This window comes from Branchiostoma belcheri, unplaced genomic scaffold (genome assembly GCF_001625305.1).
Source record: "Branchiostoma belcheri isolate BF01 breed outbred unplaced genomic scaffold, Haploidv18h27 scaffold15, whole genome shotgun sequence".
In the NCBI taxonomy this organism is placed as follows: Eukaryota; Metazoa; Chordata; class Leptocardii; order Amphioxiformes; family Branchiostomatidae; genus Branchiostoma; species Branchiostoma belcheri.
This window is the reverse complement of record NW_017802935.1, coordinates 3,054,476-3,076,828: the sequence shown is the minus strand read 5'-3', so window position 1 is coordinate 3,076,828 and position 22,353 is coordinate 3,054,476. Positions and strand designations below refer to the sequence as shown.

The window sequence follows — 22,353 nt, the reverse complement described above, 5'->3', positions numbered from 1 at the left end:
GAGTAATTGCTTTTTTGGCGTAAGTATCATTCTGTGGATTACAGTGTGCTTTGTGATCAGGGCTTGAAATATTTTTTTTGTCCATAAGGCCACACTAATTTTATTTGTTAGTCCTTTTTTTTTTCAGAAAAAAATATGAAGAAAAAAATAGGTCACATTGAAAATTACCTGCACTGTACATATGTCACCTGCGCCACTCAGTATTCAGGAAGTCTGGATTGTAAAAAAAAACTGACCAGAAACTGGTGCTGTTATTTCTTATTTGACAAAATTAATACGAGTGTGTGTACACTGTATGGTATACACATTTTCAAATATTTCAATGTACTAATGTATTATATTTCATGTAGCTGTAAGAAGGTTGAACATTGTTCCTTTTTCGACTTCCAAAAAATTTGTCTTCACTTTATTTGCATATCAATCAATAGGTTGTGCTTATAAACCTGTTTTCCCCTCTGGTCTCTCAGTCACTGACGAAAGCTAGTGGATACTAGCTGAAACGTCTGACGTTTTCAAAATCATATCCAGTTGCTTGAGTAACTGCTTTTTGGCGTATCGTATTACCTGGATGTCTAACCTTCATCGACGAAGGTTGAACATTGCTGTTTTATTTCATTGTCAAGATGTGAAAATTTATATACTATGTATCTTTTCACTGTTTCACTTTTGCAAGGCTAATTGTTTTCTTTTTTGCATGGCTTTACAGATAGCCAGGCTAACTTGGTGGACTCGACACAGCACCGTGGAGTATTTGGAGGAAAACCCTGATGAATCCGCAGAGACCACATCCCCCAGCCCTCCCCTGGAACTCTCAAGGCTAAACGGAACTGGTCTGAGCGACTTAAGTATAGCACAGGAGATGTCAGAAAGTGGTAATGTCAACCAACCTACTGTGGCAAAAAGAACTGATGTAAACATACTAACCAATGGTGAGGAAAATGTCACATGTTTTTGCACAACTGCAATGCTGAGTTTTGCACGCAACCTTGCAGCTGTGGTTCAAGGTGCACCTGCACTTGTTCTAGATATGCAGTGCTTATGAAAGAACTACAAATGCATGAACATGGCAAGTATTATATCCTTGGTGCTGAATAACATTCACACTGACACAGCTATCCCGTGTGGCCTCTTTACTGCCATAGCTGTCATTGGTGCTGAATGGCATTCACACTAACATAGCTATCATCTGTGGCATTTTTAAAGTCATGGCTGTCCTTGGTGCTGAATGACATTCACATTGACACAGTTTTTTGTTTGGCATTTTTACTGTCATGGCTGTCCTTGGTGCTGAATGACATTCATGCTGACACAGTTATCCTGTGTAACAACTTTACTGCCATGGCTGTCCTTGGTGCTGAATAGCATTCACACTGACACAGCTAACTTGTGTAACATATTTACTGTCATAGCTGTCCTTGGTACTGAATAACATTCAAACTAACAAAGCTATTATCTGTGGCATTTTTAAAGTCATAGCTGTCCTTGGTACTGAATAACGTCCAAACTAACATAGCTATCATCTGTGGCATTTTTAAAGTCATGGCTGTCCTTGGTGTTGAATGACAATCACACTGACACAGCTATCCTGTGTTGTATCTTTACTGTCATGGCTGTCCTTGGTGCTGAATGACATTCACATTCACCCTGATATAGTTTTCCTGTGTGTCATCTTGACTGTAATGACTGTTCTTGGTTCTGGATGAAGGAAACTTTTACTACATACTACTTTGATAGACCTTCTTCAAACCCAATGCTACTGTTTCAAATGCCTCTATTTTCCTTGTCTTAGGTCCATGGTATAAAAGACTGTGGAGGGCCATGCTTGGACTTGAAGAGAGCCAGACAAGCAAGGAACACCAACCAAGCAACAAGCATGTGTTACACGAGACCAGGAGAGACCAAATCATCCTGAACATTGCAGCAGTCACTGCCTGTGTTACTGTGACTATCCTGTGGATTTACTTCCGATAATACAGAATCTGTAGGACTGTATTTCTGTTAGGACTCCTCATGTAACCCACATATTGTTACTCCAGACATGTAACTCATATGTTATATATATTGTCTTACCCTGACCTTTTTCTTCATGACCTCAATGAAAAGCGACCAGCAGGCTGATTTGAGTTTCTCATGAATAAACAAAAGCTCAAACAAACAATAACTTATAGACCATTTCTTGCCAGTGGCCAGAGACCATTAATATATAGTTTTTCTCAGATTACTGCTTACTTTTGTAAGACTAGTAGAAGGATAGAATTAGGAGCTAGACTTGAGCAATGCAAGGATTATCACATACGGGTCAGGCAAAGAGAAATAAGACTTCAATATTTATATGAAATGTAAGATAATACTGCCTGTGAGCTGTCTGATCTATTTTATGTTTTTCTCAAAATGAAATGGATTATTCTAATTTGTTTCTTGGTGGAGGGGTGTCAAATTCAAACTCCTTTTGATTGAGGAACTTAGTACATGTAGTAATACTCATGCCCCATGAGCCGACAAATAAAAGGTTATGAAATTACTATTCTGCTTCTGTAGAAAATTCATGCATCGATTCTTTATTCAAAATATAACTTTGACTTGTTCCTAATGAATGATGATTATGTTAGCCGAGTAGGTGTTGAGGAATATCCATAGATGGTTACATCATAACATGAGATTTAAATTGACATTAACTAAGGAACCAGGGTAATAAAAAGATTGTCATAAAAGTGTTGCAATAAGAATTAGCAGTTCTACAATCATCATTCTGATAAAATTATCTCAGCATCTTGAGATCAGTAAGTATGTCTTGGCTAATACTTACTTAGTAGTTTCTTGGCAAGAGTAGCCTTAAAGAAGTAGTACAGTAACTACACATTCAGATGTAATTTCTAGGAATCCTGTTGCTCGAATACTGCTTCTGATAACTTCTAAATTATTTTAAGACTCATAGATCTATTTAATTCCTTTCTAAAGGTATACACAATGTTACAGTACTGATTTTACTTTTGTTTCTTGCCCTAAAAAAAGGCTAGCCTGGTTACCAGACCTATTATAGCTCCCAAGTCCTCTTACAGACTCTCCGCAAATAGGTCTATTTGCGGAGAGGCTGTAGGACTAACCAGGCTAAAAAAGGCTACTTGCATACTGCCCTATCCTCCCACATTATATCTTGCTAAACTCCATACAGTCCCAGCTGAAGCGCCTAGCCTTGTTACACCTGCGCCATGGGCGGGGGATAACAAACCTGTCAGATAACCAGTTTGAAGGTGTTTCTTCCTCCTGGTGCTTGGCCCTGTAGTACAGCCAGAGAGTGTAGGCTCCCAGTGCAAACAGACTGGACAGGAACACTGACAGCTCAACGGCCATCATAGCCACAGCATGCCTGTCAAAGTCTAGGAGACATAGGAAACAAAACATATTACACTTTGTAAATCAACTTTCATGCTGCTTTCTCTGCTTAGCACATGTGTAATATATAATTTGAACACACACCACTACAAGTAGGCTAGACCCCTAAACTGTAGTGCTTGCCCAGCTGTGTGGCCCAAGGGCTATAAAAATGGTGATATATACCATATGGTGTGGGAAGGATTTAAAAAATTTAACTAAACTTAATCTGGCTTTAGGCAAAGGGCATACCATGTGTTTTATCATTAAACATAATATAGTACAATATCACTATACATTATACAGAAAGTTGTTGGGAAAGCTGTGTTTTGTATTTAATTTAAGCAACTCTTCAAAGTTAATAAGATGGTATCAAGTTGAATTTAAGTTTAGCTGACCTTCGGTGTGTGTGGCAGGGATTTGGTGGAATTTTGAATCATCTTCTTCATGCATTTGTTTTCCACCACTTTCTTGACTCATCCTTGTGTTGTTTTCAACTGCTTTTGTTGGGACTGCATCCTCTTGGAAGGACATCAGAGTGAGGTTGCTTTTCACATCTTTGACCAATGACATGTTTCCTTCTTCTTTCAGCTGGGATGTGTTACCTTGCACGTCATTGGATGATGGGGAGCCAGGTGCAGCTGGACTGTCACCATAGCTGTCAATCAAACTGTCATCCAGTTCAGACGCAAGCGCAGACTTTTGCCCTTCAGATGACACAGGTAGGTCTTCTTCCTCTAATGCCAATGCGATGCTGCCATCCTCTTTAGTTGTTGTTGAAGACTTGCTAGCTTTTGCTGTGGCTGCCGCGTTCTTTGCAATGAAATCCAAGTATTCACCATTATTCTGTAACCAATTGTCATTGTTCATGTCTTGGGTAGAGATAGTTGGTTCAGCAACTTCCTCCATTTCTGACAATTTGTTGTTCTCAAAATTGTCCTGGCTGCTTGCATAGGATTTCATATTGTCGTCACTGCCAAGGTTTTGGGAAGTGCCAACGTCTGTTGACGCAATGCCATCATCTTCTGGCAGGGTAGACTGAACTAGTTCTTCAATTTCAGAGGGCCACTTGGCGGGGCAAACTACATCTAAATTTAGAACAGGACAGAGTACCAGTTGAACTATAAACAATAAACATGGTGGTGACAATCACTCAGCTTGAAAGTTTTGTGGGAGCCATTTTTGTGCAAATTGTGTATCAGATGAACCATTGTGCATCTACAGAATCATTGATAATCTTACTTTACATGGACCATTATATATAATGTTGTTTTCTCACCCTTTGAGGTGGAAAAATTAATATAATAATTTGCTTTAAAGAAATTAGTAGGCTACTATGTGGGTATGTTACTTCTCTGAGTTACAGCCCAAAGCTTGTAAGTCACAAAGATGCACTGTTTGATTTTGAATCCAACCATCAAGGTTCAAGTAAAATATATTCAGTACAAGAAATTTTACTCTTGAATGCTAGATTTGTTACCAGTATGATACAATATTGCTGTAAGAGTTACCTATGAGGTTTTCGTCCCCTCCTTGTTCCAGAAAGTTCAGGACACATGAAGGGTCTACTGTTATGTCCATAAAATCATATTCATCACTAGAAAACAGGATGTAGAAAGCATGTGAATTCAAATCTTGAAAAAACTGTAAAATCAGATGCCTGTCAGATACTTTGGGTCACAGAATATTGGACAGAGGTATCCACCTAATGAAAAAAGAGCTCAAGAAAAGTACACAATCATGCAGTTGTAGTTTACAGCCTCTTATTTTTTATTTTATTTTTTTATGACGATTCACCACATTTGTGGAAGGATTGACATAACAGGTGACTATCACCTTTTCAAAGATGTCAACCCCGAGACCAGACTGTAACGTTTGAACCACTCACACCGGGAAGGTCCCCTACTCTTTTCGATAAGTGCGGTGGGTTCTTTAACGTGCGTGGGGTGTGGCTCTCCCCAAACACGGGACCTCCATTTAACGTCCTATCCGAGGGACGTCCCTAGCCAAAGCTAGGTACTCATTTACACCTGAGTGAAGTGAGGAAAGTCGTGTAAAGTGCCTTTCCCAAGGGCACAAGATCGGTGACGTGGGCAGGGTTCGAACCCGCGACCTCTCGGGTGTGAGCCGAACGCGCTACCGACTGCGCCACACGACCCCACGGGCCTTCAGGGGCTGAGGGTGGACCCCCTTAGAGACTTGAAAGGCACCAGGAGCATGATTTTTGATAGTTTGTCTTTCTGTGAGTCAACTAAGAAAGTTACTGCAACAGATTAAGCAAAAAAAAAATGTTTAATTTGTACCACCATTGGTATTTTGACACTTTATATTCATTGAATTAGAGAAGTCAGAGTTGAGAATATACACTGTGTTTTAATATTGTACGTGGTGACATTACATACATGTAATATCATTTAACCTTCTCCATACTCCATAACCAATAGAGAATTGTTAGCCAAACAGCTACATCAGTGTGCTGAAGGTTAAAAAACATTGCAGGAGGACCCCCTGACTTTTACTTACTCAAAGAAGGGTATGTCATACTCCATAGACTCTGTAACATTGCCTGTTACTTCAGTTTGGTCCTCCCCACTGTCAATCAAGTTGCCAGTTTCTGTAATCCAATGTTTGATAATTAGTTTAATGGTGTTATATGATGGTAGGTAAGTTTGAATGATGATTTTAGTGTACAAATAAGAAGTTTAAGGACATTTTAGTCATATTGAAACTGTCCCCTTCACCTTAAAATGCGTTGGTGGAAAAAGCAGACTGAACTGCTTTTCTTGCCGATTGGACTAGACTGATTTTTATACTGAAGGGTATAACCCCCTTAAACTAGGACACTCTTTCAATAGTAATAACTTTAAAATAGGACACTCTTTCATTAATCATAATTGTTTGCAAATTATTTTTTTCAAGCATGTGGTACCTGTTTGGAAAACTGTTAGACATCCAAGTGATTTCATGTTATTCTGCCAAACTGTGACAAGTATGAAATACTGTATCTATAAATGCAAACTAAAGCAAAAATCTTAGACTACATGATCATTTTTAGTTTACAAATAAGAACTTAAACTGTACCCTTTACTGTCTATAATCATAACTTTGAAATAGGACACTCTCTCAACAGTCATAATTGTTTGGGAATTATAGAAACATTCACACATGTGGTACTATAGGAAAACTGTTAGAAATCCAAGTGCACTTATTTCATGTTACTCTGCTGAACTGTGACACTACGTAAGTATTAAATATCTATATATATAATGCAAACTAAAGCAAAAATTTTAGACTACATGAGATATGAAGTGCCTGTCGGATTTACCTGTGAATCCGGAGACCCCAGATGATGGAACATGAGACAGAACGTTCAGACAAACTAAGAAAACTGCCATGTACATGTATGCCATGATGTGCCAAACTACTGAGAGCCTTGCGTGCTGTCCAGTATTTGGTGTAAGAACTGAAGCACACACCTGGTAACTCAATGATGTCAGGTATGTGTACGAAAATAAACAATGATTCTAGATAGAGTGATGCAACTGTTTTGAGGGGGCAGTAAAAGCATCAGATATTCTAAAGTTAGTGTACTAAATAAATTTCACTTCAATGTATCACCCAACACAATATTGTAAATAAAACCATTAAGACAAACTCATACTGTGGGTAACATGTTAAAATTAAATGTTCTGGCTACCCTTAAAAGTATACACTTCTGTCTATACACATCATGCTCTGCTACACAACAACATTCAATTGTCAGTACTAATTAGTGTAAACAGGCCCTGTATGTGATGTACACAAAAACCATTCACTCTACTTGTAGGTTTCCCACAGTTACTTGCAGAACTTTAAATTACTTTCCAAAATAAACTGAATCCCAAAAGACAGCAAGTTGCAGTAAATGTACATTTTTGGCTTGTGTATATAAGTACATGTAGCTAAAATTGATTTTGTGATTTTTTAAATCACTGCATTGGGTAAAACGTTGAAAATAAGGAAACCAAATGTTAATATCCTTGACATTTGAGACTTGTCTGTTCCAGATACATTTATTCAATTTGATAAAAAAGGAAATTGTTTTTATTACTTTTTGGTATGACAATTTTTCCTAGCAGACTCATTAACCTAACTTCCTGGTATACAATTCAACAACACATGTTTTTCCATGTCTTGGCAAGTCAATGCTTATTATGATAATGCCCTTGGGTTAGTGCAACAGGATTGGATAGAATCGTTATGAAAGCTACACAGGGAACAGGATTGGATAGAACTCTTATGAAAGCAACACAGATGCATTCTGATTGGTCCAGCAGCAATGAACATATTAAAGCCAGCACTGCATTTATAACTTGCAATTTGATCTACTAGTATATATCATATTGCTCACTTTGTCAGGTTTGTGTGTGGCAGCTATTCGTGCAACGTGTCACACAAGGAAAGAGTGTAGCTTTGTTATTCACCTTATTTATAGACAGTCATCATCACCAGTCAAAGCTTTAGAGTCTGAGACGCACAGCTCCAGAACATTCAAGTTCTATCGTCATCGGTTACCACTGAGGAAGGACCAGTATGGAGAGGCCTAGCTGTATCCTTTTTATCTGTTGTATTATTGGTAATGCCTCGTCAGCACTGGACCTTGGGGTGTGCACCGTACGACCGAAGGAAACATGTATGCCTGACAGTATCAAGGTTCGTGAGACTCTGTCTTATTACCGTAACATAACTTGCATATTCTGCAAGAACAAAGAGCCTGGCAATCGTGGTCCTGAAAACTTTGCTTCCGTGCAACTTTCACCAAAAAATTCCTTCCCAGATGCCGAGTGGATCGCCTTGCAAGGCGTTCGAATTGGGAAAATGACATCAAAAACTCTACAAACATTTGACACTTCTTCATTGATAGTCATTGCCCTGGTACGCGCAGGAATCAGCACAATTGAAAATCGAGTCTTCAAAAATTTTCCAAATCTAAGATCCATGCATCTCGATTATAATATCTTGCCCCAGCTAAAGCGTGCTTGGTTCACCGGTTTTGATGGTCTAAGACAAAGTGGACAATTTAGTGTTGACTTGACGTTCTCAAATAACCGCATTACCAAACTAGAGCCTGGCTGTTTTGAACAAATCTTCAGGCATCTTTACCTGTTAGATTTGTCCAACAATCTGCTGACAGAGGTTGCGAGTGATTGGTTTCGTGGCCTAGCCTTCCTGAGAACACTGAATCTGAGTTACAACAGAATCAAATTCATTTCGGAAAGTGCCTTCCATTCTTTTGTTGAGCTGCAAGTCCTAGACTTGAATCGAAATCCTCTGACATGCCTGAGCTGGAAAACGCAACTGGGGCTTCACCTAAGAAATGTCAGCTTTGGTCAACTATATCACGAGACAGGATGGAGTCTAACACTGGAAAAACGTTTTTTTGGGACAGCACAGCTAGCAAAGGTTCAACTCAATAACTTGATTTTTTGTCTGCAATATGAACGAGAGACAAAAGTGTTTCAGCTCAGATGGCATTATACGGAAGAGCTTCGCTTCTATAACTTCTTCTGGAAAAAAGAAAATGAGTGTAAACCAATTCTACAGTCAATTTTTTTCGGGCCCATTAAAACCCAAGAACCTGTTGTGGCCATTGCTGCTTCGGCAAATCGAACTGTGTCACACAACAAGAAATTTTACAGTCTGTGTCCTAAAGCTTGGGATGCTAGACATGACAGGGTATCTTTGACATTCACAGGTGATATTGGCTTGCAGGTTGTCCTGGTGAATGTGAGTAATACAGACATGGACAGGGGTTATCTTAATAGTGGTATTGCCTTTGTATCCAGCCCTGAAAATGAACATGGCTCAACGCAAAGCCAAGGAAAAAGCAAAAGTAGTGATCAACAAATACCTAGTCGAGAGCCTGGTATCATCATGGGAAATTACATGTGCAGTGTATTTTTCGCTGACTGGGGATTTTTACCTCCGAAATTGTTTCATGGTATCAAGAGACCTGTCGATTCAGAGTGTCCTGCTTCAAAAAATTCTGAAGACTCTCAAGATACAGAATTCAACAAGAACAAGTCTTACAGTCATTCCAATATGTCTGACACAGAAAACATTACAAGGTCGACCACCTTGACAAAATTCGATTCCACTATTAACTTTGGTTTTACTTCTCAAAACAACCCAGATACAGAGCAGAACAGGGCTAATGCATATCCAACAAAATCAGATCTCAATGTGATCACCTCAGTTCAACCGAATGTCACATTGCAAACTTCTGAGAAATTGGCCTTTCCATATATCCCACTTGTGATTGGTGTTTCATCTAGTTTGCTCATAATCATAATCATAATGGTTATCATTTACAAGATTAGACGTGCAACTAACAACTGTAATAATGCTCAAAATGCACCAAATGCAACAGGTGTTTTAAATGCTACTAATCCGAATATTGATGTAACAAATCTCATGGCCAATTCATTGTATACAAAACCCAAAGAAGACCCTTCTGTGCATCATACCTACACTGATATTAAGGATGAAGATGTTTATGATCCATCTGTGCATCATACTTACACTGATGAAGATATTTCTGGCCCTTCTGTGTATCATACCTACTGTAACACTGATATTAAGGATGAAGACATTTCTGGCCCTTCTGAGCATCATACCTACTGTAACAGTAACACTGATATAAAAGATGAAGACATTTCTAACCCTTCTGTGCATCATACCTACTGTAACACTGATACAAAGGATGAAGATGTTTATGACCCTTCTGTGCCCCACACCTACACTGATAGATGAAGGATGAAGATATTTCTGGCCCTCATACTTACTGTAACACTGATATTAAGGATGAACTTCAAGATATTTCTAACCCTTCTGAGCATCATAGCTACACTGATATTAAGGATGAACTTCAAAACATTTCCGAACCATCACAACTACACTCTGGACAGCAATAAGGCACAAAACAACCTACTAGGCAATTCCAAAGATCTCCCTTCAAAATTCAACAACTGCCGCAGTTAAGTGATTATACAACTCCGAAGAGTAACAAATAGTTGTCAACAGTCCACCTTGAGACTGCTAAGTCATTTCAGGCCTGAGGAAGGTTAGCAGACAGGCTACCAAAACTTAGTGTCAAAGAAGGAAAAGTGTTGTGGTGATGCTGGGAGAAATGTTGTGCTGAATCGTATGGACATTAGGAAACAGTTTCAGTTCATTGAATGGAATGAAGACTTTGGCCAGAAAGTAAGTGTTGGTCCAAAGATAAACATTTGGAGACAGCTGGAGACAGCTACTGACTCAGATGACAGACATGTTTTGAAAATGCCTGAAAAAGTAGAGCAATTATGTACAAATGTTTGTGAAATCTGTGGATGTAATTACATTAAGCTCTGATTGTAAAGTACATGTAATGATATAATTGTTATGTAACTACGTATGTTCCTGTGGAGCAAAATGAAATGAAAAAAAAATTTCTGAGCATTTGCAATTTGTAAAATATTTCTTTATTCAGTTCAGTTCTACATTACACTAAAGTGTTAAGTTAAATTGAATTCACTGCAACCTGACGTAGGGGTCATACAACACAATTTCTAGGTTTGTTCAATTGTAAAATTAGTCTTCAAAATAGATCATTAAACAAAATCAGACACTGTATCCATACTTCAAAGATTTAAAATACTTAATGTGCTAACCTGTGTTTGAGGTTTTAAGGAATGAGTTCTGAATCAGAACATGTAAAATAAATTTAGAGTTTCCGTTTTAGATTTTTGTAGAAAAACAACTGCCTGAGTGAGCATATTAGCCATGGGTTGGGCACATTAAGTATATGGTACTTAAAGTTAGTATGATACTGAAAATATATTTGTTTATTGTTTAATGTTCAATACAATTTTATGGTCTACTACAAGGAATGAGTTGAGTGTGGTTTTTAAGTCTTGTTGACTGATTCAAACATTTGATATCAACTTTTCAATATCTATCAATATATTAGTCTTACTAGAAAATAGATTCTGAAGAAAATAGACATCTAGTACAAAATACATGCAAACAAGACATTCAAATACTATATACACACAAAGAGTGGGAAAACAATTTACTAAATACTAAAAATCTGATGCAAGTTGTAGCTCACTATTGTACACACAGTACATGATATCGAAAGATTCTGCGCAATAAACTAAAGATTGAGAGCTAGCATGAGGGAACTGAGAAGTGTAAGCTCTCTGACGGTGACTTGAACTCCAGCTGAAGTCTCGTTCCCCCACGGTCCACCTTCCTCGCCAATTATCGTGGGGCGTTCGGTAGGGTCGGGAACAGTCGCTGTTAACAACAAATATTGCAATTTAATTTCTATGTAATGTAATATTATTGTAATCATGGAAGTTGAGGTAGCATGTTCAACTTAGTAGAATGTAATTGAATGTAAAACCCAGATTTTCAGTTTTCGTTGGCTGTTTGGTCAATGTTGCATCAGAATTTTGCCTGTTGCACTGACATTATCTTTCCCCACACAAACTATACATTTATGGCCTATAGGCAAAATAGACCTTATATGAGACCTTCCCTCAAAGTGCTATGCACAATATTACATTACGGGTTTTGGGCAGGTGAAAAGTTTCAACTAACCTTAAATGGTGTTGTATCATATTATACCAGATGGTTGTCATAATTTATCATTGAGATTAATAAATATGTAGTACTACGTCAAATACTTAGTTGGTCTACATTTGTCTTACCTGTATAAGTGGCGAAGAAGCCCATGTCGTTCAGAGTCTCATCTGACATAAACTCCACAATCATGGACCCGTCAGTGTGGATGTCGACAGGCTTGTTCCACCCACAGTACGTACCTGCAACAATTAGGGCAAAGAAAAGCAAAGTAACCAATGAGATTTTCATGTACCCAGTGTTAAGTTAAGCCCCTGTACAAATTTCCTAGGACCTTCCCCCAACATTACCACCTGGCACCAGCCAACCTTGTTGTTTGGGAGCAGTCTGGCCAGATTTAGGCCACACCTACCCAAATCAAAACAGATTTGAGTTAAATTTGAGTCAAATTTGACCCCTGAATACACCCTGCTGACATATTCCCAAATGGTTGACTTGTGTTGTGCTAATATGATGGGCTTAACTGACCGAAAATTTTAACATATTATTGATCAGTATGTGTTGAAAATTTAATTTTCTTTAATTAAATTCAATTTAAAGATCTTAAGTGACCAAATTTTTATAAAAAGATTTGAACGCAAGACGTTTTATTGATGACTGACTAGAGCTTACCTATGAGTGATTTTCTGCCCCTGGAAGCCTCGTACACGGCCAGGTAGTCATTGGTGTTCCCAGAACAATCGCTGAAAGGGCCGCCCACCTGGGGGAGGGAGTAACAAGAACAGAACAGCAGATAAGACAAATTGACACCTTTTACTCTTTGTTAAGTCATCATTTCTTTAGGCAATCTAAAGAAATACAAGTTCAACCTTTGCCCACGTTTGTCCCACCTGGGGAGGGAGTAACAAGAACGGAACAGCAGATAAGACAAATTGACACCTTTTAAGATAACTTTAATACCCAACAATTTCATTTGTGAACAAAATGTAACAGCTTAATATAAAATTACATTTTACAGCAATTCTAGAAAAGTCATTTATTTTTAAGCACAGTGAGCCTTTGATGGAATTTCTCAACACTTAAGACACTTAAAGGGGGCCAAAACTAATTTTTTTCTGCCCACTGCGGTATACTTAAGTATACCAAAAAGTACAATTCTTACTTGTTTTACATTACATTGTAGTCCATGATAGATTAGCATTTTTACCGAATACCTTTAGATATAAAACGCACTGTTCAATATTTACAATGCTCAGGGATTATCACAATATAAAATGCTTTCACACTTAACACAAAGTATCCCCACAGTTATTACCTGAAAGCTGTGGAAGGAGAGGGTGACATTAGTGCCGACTATCTCCCACTTGCAGGCAGCACCACTGCTGTAGCTTGTTGGGAAGTTAACCGAGGCTAGTGTCCCAGTCGGGCTGGTCAGAAGGGCCAGGTTCCCACAGCCTGAGTTCAGCTCTAAACACAAAGGAAACATATTTTATATAGTCAGTAAAGGTTAGACATCTAGGTAATAAGAAAAGCCAAAAACAAGTTACTCATGACAAGTAACTTCCCAAATCTGTTGAGTTTTTTTTTTGCGCATTAAGTTCAACATTGCATTTTATGGGAAGATAATGCAGTATATCAATTTAGAATGATTATGAAATGATTCTTTCAAAGCATTTAATGTCCAGTTTCTCGTAAAGTTTGACATTCAGCAGCCCAAAATCCAATCTTAACTAGAGTTCCACGATCTCATACCTTCGCCAAATGAAGTTAGCCTTTATGAATAAGAAATTATATATTAATCCCCCTGATTATGCAAATAGGATCCTCAATTGCATGAATTATATCTGTTGATCATATTCTACACCAAAAGACAGTCTTATCTTAACAAAGAATGGCATCATAGCATTTCCTCATAAATTATGCAAATGTGGTCCATATTTGAGTAAGTTATGTTTAATTATGTTCACCTTCACTTAACTTTCAAACACCCCAAGTATGAAATTCCAGGCAGTTACCACCATGCAATTATAACATTTTCTCATTAATTATGCAAATTAAGTCTTCATTTGCATAATCAATATCTGCCTGTGTTTCTCTCGTTCTTAATAACATATGTTACAAGCTTGGACTTCCAATAATGGAATGCAGCTGATTTAGAGAATTTCCTCATTAATTATGCAAATTACATTCATATTTGCATAATTGTAATGTCATTATGTCAAGCATTACTTAAGCTACCTACATACCAAAATTCACGATGATCCATCAATCGGTTCTTGAGTTATCCTCCTTTAAACATTTGTCCTTTAACCCCCCCTGCAGTTCTAGAGCAAGCAACAAGGGGGCTCAAACTCATGTCACTTTATCCCCAGCACAAGAGCTATCTACCATCCAAATTTGGTTACCCTAGCTTGTCTGTATCATGAGATATCAAAACCGGAAGTTCTGCTGCAGTACCATGACAAGCCGCCAGGGGGCCCAAAATCTAATCATTTTGAGGTCTCATCAAGACCTACCCAACTACCAAATATCAAGTCAGTCCATTTAAGCCTTCTCAAGTTATCGTGTTTACAGACACACACACACACACACACACACATACACGAACGCCTCTGAAAACATAACCTTCTTGGCGAAGGTAATAAAAGCCAGGTTCAATAAATGCTGGCACAAAAATACTGATCAGAAGGTTTTTATGATTCTTCTCTTGGCTGGTAGAATATTGTGGGGAGTGGACGAAAGGTAGCAAATTGTGGGGAGCAGACGAAAGCTAAAAATGCTGACACTTTACTAGGAAAGAAAGAATTCAGGCTCAAGAATTAGGTAAAATTTTGATCCTCATGTTTTGGCATTGGTGCCTGGTAACTTACCAGGTTGGACTGCCTGGAATGAAGCGGAGAAACCGGTGAAGAGTTCGTCGTTCCTTTGCCACCTGTTCAACAGGAACTTCACGGTCATGACCTCACCTCCTGACATCATCGCAGGGGGCGGAGTCTGCCCGCAAAACCTACCTGTCAATCATAACATTTTTCCATCATGGGATTAGTTTGAGTCAATTTGTTAAGCAGTATTAACTTAATATTTATTCCCAAAAATATATTCCCAAATTGTACTCTAGAACATAGAATATAGATTAAACAAGAGTAAAACATAACAAAATACAAGATTACAAAATGTTTCAAATAAAGATGAGCAAAAATAAGACAAATTGGTGATCTTTCAATTACAAGAGTCTACATTTTTGTACCTTATTGGTCAGAAATTCATCACAGCTATCTATAAATTGTTGTTGAATATGTAAATTATAAATTTCTTGTTAATTAATTGTTTGCTGATGTGTAAGGCAATCAATATCGAAACAAACAAGACTCACAGGAGATGCCACATTGATTCAGTAAAATTTGAAAATACATACAGCATTTTGGGAGATATTTCCTAAGATTATTGTTCTTCTTACCCTTATATCTTATAATTATAAATTGTACTCTGACTTGTAAAGAGTTAAGAATTCTAGCTTACCCATCAGGTTCGCAGCCTGGTCAGTGCCGTTGTAAACTTCGATCATGTGCAGGTAACATTTCTCCGGCGCGTCGGGGAAGGGGTTGAGGTCGATGCGGTCAAAGGTCAAGAGCACGACGTGACCTTGAGGTACGGTGATGTTCCAGGTACAGTCTGAGTCGGTGGGGTAGGGGGCGGGGTAGTCGGGAGACGTGATGACGCCATGGTCTGATGTTAGAGAACCACCGCACTCTGGGAAAGAGTCTGAGTAATATGAGTAGAGAAAAGTTACCGAGATGTGTGGGAAATTATTTCCCGTGGCCCATAAATGACATTAGAGATGGCAACTCAGAAACATAGACTGTGTGATTGAATTGAATTTCTTAATTTAATGTTATAGGAGTGTAAGTTGACCACTTATGGCATTCTGGTCAGTTTCAACAGCCTGTTTCAATAATTAAAAGGAAACTCTTATGATAATGGAATGTATTGTAAAAAAGAAACATGAATTTTTTTTCAATGACGGAGTTGAAAACTTACCTGCACTGGAGGCAGGATAAGCCAAGAAGAAGAGCAGAAAAATTGTCAAAGTTGTATCGGCAACTCCCATTTTGTCCTCTGCAGAAACTGGAAAAAACATTACATTATATATACATATCTTTCATTTTGATGCATACATGATTCTAATACACATATTGCAATTAAATGATCATTGTATTTGTTTGCATCTCGATTGTTGAATATGCAAGTTGCAATATTCAAAATCGTGGGACATTAAATTGGTATTTGATCCGCAATTGATTTACTGACAGAAACACATTTCATATTAGTCACCATAATATAAAAAAAGTGCATCATAAAACATAATTTCAGTCTACATCACCGGTATGTCAATAGGAACAAATTTTTGAAATTCTGATAACATGGAAGTGTGTACTCTGCCTCAGACCAAGCAGAAAAATTTCCAGACACAGAATAATGAATTCACAGCGAACTGTTTTTGATTGTTACTAGTACAAAAATGTACCACAACCCCTGAAAACATGAATTGTGGACAGTCCCTCCCAGACCTACATGTAGATGATTAGTGTCTGGTAACCCAGCACCACTCTGATGCTACAGTAGACCGTTAGGAACACAAAGGAGACAAAAGCACGACAAGTGGCTCTCATCTGTCCAGGGGTGACCGACAACAACACCGGCGACGGTTCAAGGATTTTCTATTCAACCTCGGGACTCTAAATAGCGGATTTTGGGGTCAGAAACCGGCAAACTGTAAATATTTCCAACCTTTGGGAATGGTTTTTAGGAGGAGAGGCACCAAAAAAGTGACAAAATATAGTTTTTGTAGCAGCAGTAGATTTGTAATTCTTCTGTGACCCTTCTGTATTTCCCCACAACTTTCCCATGTTGTTTTGCTTCTATTACAACTCTTTTATTGTTCTCTGTTATTTGCATTTTTTATATCACATCAATGAAAATTTTTGCAATGAAAAGCTTAAATATGGTAGTGTCAGTGTAGTAGCAAATGACAAAAAAAATTCTGACAACCCAATACTTTGTTATGTCTGTTACAAGTAACCATATTTAACCATGAAAAGACCCAGATGTAATGGATACAGTTTGACACACAATACTAACTAATTCTTTGCCAAAAACACCATAAAGTACTTTAGGGCTTTTCCATATCCTTTCGAGAGAGAATTTCAATGCAGATGGTCTACCCTTGCTTCTACTTTCCCCTCTGTAGTTTTTGAAACAGCCCTAACAATCCTCTATGGAGAGGTTCACGCTAACCGACTCACTATTATTATAGTAGCTTACATTGAAATATATTACATCAAAAACAAGCGAGGCATTTGCAAATGTATTCTTATAAAGATGGTAGTGATGCAGTTACTATCAGAGGAAAGTTTAATCTTAAATAGACCAATGCATTGACTGTACATTTACTCAAATTCTCACTGTTAAAACCTGAGGTAAGACCTGTACATTTGAAGATGATACACCTGGATGCACCTGAGACTCACCGCACACAAAGCAACTGTCACGACACGGGTGTTGGGTATAAATGCTGGCTCTGACCAACCTCAAAACAACATGTACACGCAACAGGTGTTTTGGACCCACACTGGTGTTTTCAACAACATTAACCCCACTCTCTGAACTTACAAAATACTTTAAATGTTTTACAAATATAGACAATAGATTAAACTAGCCCAGGACAAAAAGTCCTAACAACATGTTCTGTAGAAATGTCATGATCAGCATTATTCTTCAGATACTATGATGATGAAGAATTATACGTGTAGTAACTTCTGGTATGTTAGCTTATGAGACAAAAAGACATGCAAAATGTTACATGTATAAAACTCCTGCCTATATTCAGTGAGTTCACAAAGTCTGAATTCATTGAAAAATATTACCTTTGATTCACTTCTATTCAGTTGGATGCACACAGCTCACCCCAGCCTGTACAGTTGCCTCTGTAATGCAGACAAAAAAGTCTGACTTTCCTTTATAGATCAGGCTCCTTACGACATATCCGGTGTAAGGTGTCCAAGGACGAAGCTAATCTTTCCCCAAGGTAATAAAACTGATTACTAATGTGGAAAACAGGGAAATTTGAGACAATGTCCTTCACGAAGTGCTGGTTTTGCTGTAAGACGAACCATATTGTTTACTTGGGGTAAGATCTGTGACCATATTTGGTGTGAGTAGAAAGAAACAAAATGCTGACATTGTAGATTTGATGATGCTGTTTTTCAGATGAGCAAGTCTTCCTTGGATATCAGTGAACACAGTGCTGTTCATGCTGTTGCTGACAATCCACAATATAGTTCAAGGTTGGTAATTTTATACATCTAATTGTGTACAAGACCATCAACAATAAAAACTGACAGACTCGGCTTCCTGTGGAGTTTAGCTCATCTACAAGTAGAAATTTATGACCTTACTGTACATTGCATTGGTCTTTCTAGTAGTGAGCATTTTGTCTATTCGCCTTCCTAGAAAACAAATGTTGTCATTGCTGTAAAGACATAGAAAATTACTGCAAAACCATACAAAACAAGCCAGAACCTTAGCTTCAATGTATTTGGAGATTGGATGTAGGTTTCTATACTGTGCACAATGGTGGTTATTTTTGTCAAGTTGAAAGACATTGTGTGGAAACAAACACTTGCTGCACTATGTCTACACTACTGGGGATTATCCTGTAACTGAGTGGTTTGCCCCTCGTGAAACAGGTGCAAGTCCTGAGCCCTAAAAAGTGTAGTGTGCAGCAGCTATAATTTGTATTAGCCTAGTGAAAAAATGTGATCACTCATGAGTTTTAAAAAAGAGCACTGATACACACGGCACGAAAAACGATATTTAAGCATGCTTAAATCGTGCTTAAAGGCGGCGTAATTTCCATCTTTACGCACCTTTCCGGCACCTTTCAGTGTACGTAAACATTGCCTTTACGTGGCCTTTCCGCACTACTGGAAAGATACGTATTTGCACTACTTTAGCGGTGCCTTTACGCACCTTTTATGTCCTTAAAGGCTTTGTAAACTATTCCTTTAAGCATTGTTTACGGTCCTTTTTTGGTCGGAAAGCATGCGTTTACTTAAAATTTAAGAGGTCTTTTAGCTGCCTTTAAGTCCCTCGTAAACATTGTCTTTACGTGCCCTTTCCGCACTACTGGAAAGATACGTATTTGCACTACTTTAGCGGTGCCTTTACGCACCTTTTATGTCCTTAAAGGCTTTGTAAACTATTCCTTTAAGCATTGTTTACGGTCCTTTTATGGTCGGAAAGCATGCGTTTACTTAAAATTTAAGAGGTCTTTTAGCTGCCTTTAAGTCCCTCGTAAACATTGTCTTTACGTGCCCTTTCCGTAGTACTGGAAAGATACGTATTTTCACTTTAGCGGTGCCTTTACACACCTTTTATGTCCGTAAAGGCTTTGTAAACTATTTCTTTAAGCACTGTTTACGGACAATTATAAGCTTTAAGTTGCCTTTCCGAACATTTGAATCTGTGCATAACCTTAACATACGTCGGTATATGTGAATATGATGACAGAAACAAATATGATATGAGAACAATTTATTGAGTAAAACATACAAAATACAACGATTCTTAATAAATTGTTTTAGAACAAGATGTTAGCTCATACTATATTGTCACATTACGTATCCCTCCCAAGCTGCAGATTACGTATAATGAAAACAGTTCAAAATAATACTTTCCTCAACTAAGCTCACCAATACAAGGAATTGACTACTTGTATCTCCAAACATATATTTGATCAGCTCCCTCGTATACGGCGTTTTGTAAAAGATTTCTCCTCCGTCCTCCTGGCTGTTGTCAGACGGGCCGAGCCGGGCCGAGAGTCGTGTTGTCGTCGCCGCTGCTACCGAAGCCCCTGGATTCTTTGCGACTTGGCCTCCACCAATTTCAACATATTCGAACCATTTTTTGCCTTTCCTCGCTCCACGAGATTCTGAACTTCAGCCACAATGTCTCAATTAGATGGAGGGTCGACGTGTCTTCGAAATAGATGCCATTAAAATAAGTTGAGTCCGGTAGATTTAAACCTCGCTGTGTTGTATCCCATTGGGTACCGCCCTATCACATGACACGTTCCTCATTGGGTGTCTGCATATGGATACTTTGTAAGTTCACGCGAAGGACATAAAAGGAATGTAAGTTTTGTCATGCTTCACAAATATAGGAAAATGAAAGTGCGAAGCCGGGTGGGCGATAAACTCGTATTTGTCATTTGGAGCATGGTTAGACGTTAAAAAAAAGCTACGAAACGGAACATTTGCCTTTCAGAGGCCTTTACGAAGTCGTAAAGTCAACTGAAATATTTTCTCACCTTTAATACATCTTTACATATTGCGGAAAGTTTGCTTAAATGTCTGTATACATTTACGTCGTATTTAAGCGCGCTGAAAGGTGACGGAAAGGCAGACTTTGTCTTTCAGAGGCCTTTACGAAATCGTAAAGTCAACTTAAATAGTTTCCCACCTTTAATACTTCTTTACATATTGCGGAAAGTTTGCTTAAATGTCTATATATATTTACGTCGTATTTAAGTGCGCTGAAAGGTGACGGAAAGGCGGAATTTGCCTTTCAGTGGCCTTTACGAATCGTAAAGTCAACTTAAATATTTTTCTACCTTTAATACCTCTTTACATATTGCGGAAAGTTTGCTTAAATGTCTGTTTTCGTGCTGTGACAGCAAATGAAAGGGAGTAAGAAATGTTTTAAAATATTATTCGTTTTTTTGCAAAATGTCATTGCTATAAAAGAGAAATGGGAAGCGTAAAATACTAAGTAGTCTATCAAACTACAAATAGAATGTATTTACAAACCATGCATAAAGCCCTAGTACATGGCAATCGGCCTATCCTGAACTACTGGTTTGCTGTCTGCTACCTTTCAACAGGGAAGTAACATGGCCCCGCCCCTCTTTCAACCCCTCTCTTTACTGCAGCTGTTGGTGTGAAGGATGCTTGACTCTGACCAACATTTTGAAATTTGCAAGCGATATGACTGGCAAAACCATAACGGTTTGACTTTTTCCAGCTGCCTTCCTAATACTGGTTCTGAGGTAATCACCTGTAGCTGTAGATTTGTAGGAAATGTTTTCAAAAATTATAAGGTTAAGATCATGATGATTCCATGAGTTGTGTAATGACTGAAAAACAATATCTAGGTGCACTCTGTAGTATATGACATGCAGTGTTATTGCATGTGAAGGAAAAAAGTCTGTAAAGGAAAACCTTCCTCAACAGAGGTGCTTGTTTTAGTAAGTAGAAAGGTTTTGGTCCTTTGGTAACAATATACGGCCAGTATGTCTAGTACTTTCACTCATGTACTGTGTACTGCTGTATTCTCATAAACAAATTGAGAGTTCGTAAGACTTAAAACACACTTGCCCACCAACATTTGCTAACGGCAAAACACTGAAAAAAGAACAAAGACTGAAAAATTCAAGAAAGTGACCTGTTAGTTGCTTACCTGCCTTAATGCAGTTAAGAAGCGGCTTTTCAGTCAGGTTGCAAGGGCAGGTAACGTTTCAGTTGTGAAGAGTGGGGAGTCAAGTTTCAGGGACCTACCACGTCTCATGTCAGGGGGGTGGTGCACTTTGTGGATGTGGAATACCTGCTCCTAAAGTCCAAAGTAAACACTTTTCATTGCTCTCTACACTACCTGTGAACTGCTATTATTAGTAGAGTGAAATGGAGCATCCCCAGGAATTTGCAGTTTGTCTGGGTCATTTAGGCTGGGGGGGGGGTGGCTTCATTTCGGGGTAGACATTTATACTCAATTACTAGGTAGGAATGTGACCCAGACATATAAAAAATACAGAAATATCAGAAATAATATGACAGATTAAGAGGTGTTTTTTTTAATGTATGGCTTTTTTCCTGCGACCAATTTTGAAATTCTTGCCTCATCATAGAAAAAAAATCTTTGATGAGAGAATTACAAAGGTGCGACCATTCCTGCAGTAATTGGAAGGAGTTATTAGGGGTCGCTTTTGACCCATGCACCTTCAGGTACCTTGAGATTTTTATCCTTGATACTGAGATTGCTGAAAGTGTTTCAACTTTATAACTACAAGTCATAGGAATTTGATATGTGTGGATGGCATTCAGCACTAAGGACAGTAACGTTTGGCTGTGTGGATGGCATTCAGCACCAAGGACAGGCACGTTTGGCTGTGTGAATGGTGTTCAGCACCAAGGACAGGCACGTTTGGCTGTGTTGATGGCGTTCAGCATCAAGGACAGGCACGTTTGGCTGTGTGGATGGCGTTCAGCACCAAGGACAGTAACGTTTGGCTGTGTGGATGGCATTCAGCACTAAGGACAG

At 38.4% G+C, this 22,353-nt stretch overlaps 2 protein-coding genes and 1 non-coding gene across 3 annotated transcripts in view; 1 reads left to right on the top strand and 2 right to left on the bottom strand.

Moving 5' to 3' along the window:
• Positions 1–2,557, top strand: part of LOC109465344 (sodium/glucose cotransporter 5-like) — a 22,329-nt gene extending 19,772 nt beyond the window's left edge. Inside the window, exons 14-15 of the mRNA XM_019762558.1 lie at positions 707–929; positions 1,790–2,557. Of these exons, the coding sequence (XP_019618117.1) occupies positions 707–929; positions 1,790–1,971 (405 nt within the window). The 3' untranslated portion in view covers positions 1,972–2,557. The remainder of the gene's footprint in view (positions 1–706; positions 930–1,789) is intronic.
• A 97-nt stretch (positions 2,558–2,654) lies between these two features.
• Positions 2,655–21,526, bottom strand: LOC109465349 (neuropilin-1a-like). The gene is made up of 10 exons (XM_019762562.1): positions 21,496–21,526; positions 17,904–17,963; positions 16,018–16,104; positions 15,499–15,729; positions 14,850–14,990; positions 13,295–13,446; positions 12,652–12,739; positions 12,108–12,221; positions 3,771–4,460; positions 2,655–3,377 (listed from the first exon to the last, which is right to left on the bottom strand). Exons 3-10 carry the CDS (start codon positions 16,085–16,087, stop codon positions 3,148–3,150), a joined length of 1,716 nt encoding a protein of 571 aa, XP_019618121.1. The 5' UTR covers positions 16,088–16,104; positions 17,904–17,963; positions 21,496–21,526; the 3' UTR covers positions 2,655–3,147.
• Trnav-cac lies at positions 5,458–5,529 on the bottom strand. The gene has a single exon. It is a non-coding gene; the product is annotated as a tRNA-Val (tRNA).
• Positions 21,527–22,353: the final 827 nt, after the last annotated feature.

Excerpts from the sequence above, each read along its gene's own strand:
- LOC109465349 (XM_019762562.1), bottom strand. The coding sequence starts at position 16,087 with ATGGGAGTTGCCGATACAACTTTGACAATTTTTCTGCTCTTCTTCTTG. Across the intron at positions 13,447-14,849 it reads ATTCCAGGCAGTCCAACCTG|AGCTGAACTCAGGCTGTGGG; the intron begins GTAAGTTACCAG and ends CTTTGTGTTTAG. Across the intron at positions 3,378-3,770 it reads CCCTGCCACACACACCGAAG|ACTTTGACAGGCATGCTGTG; the intron begins GTCAGCTAAACT and ends TATGTCTCCTAG.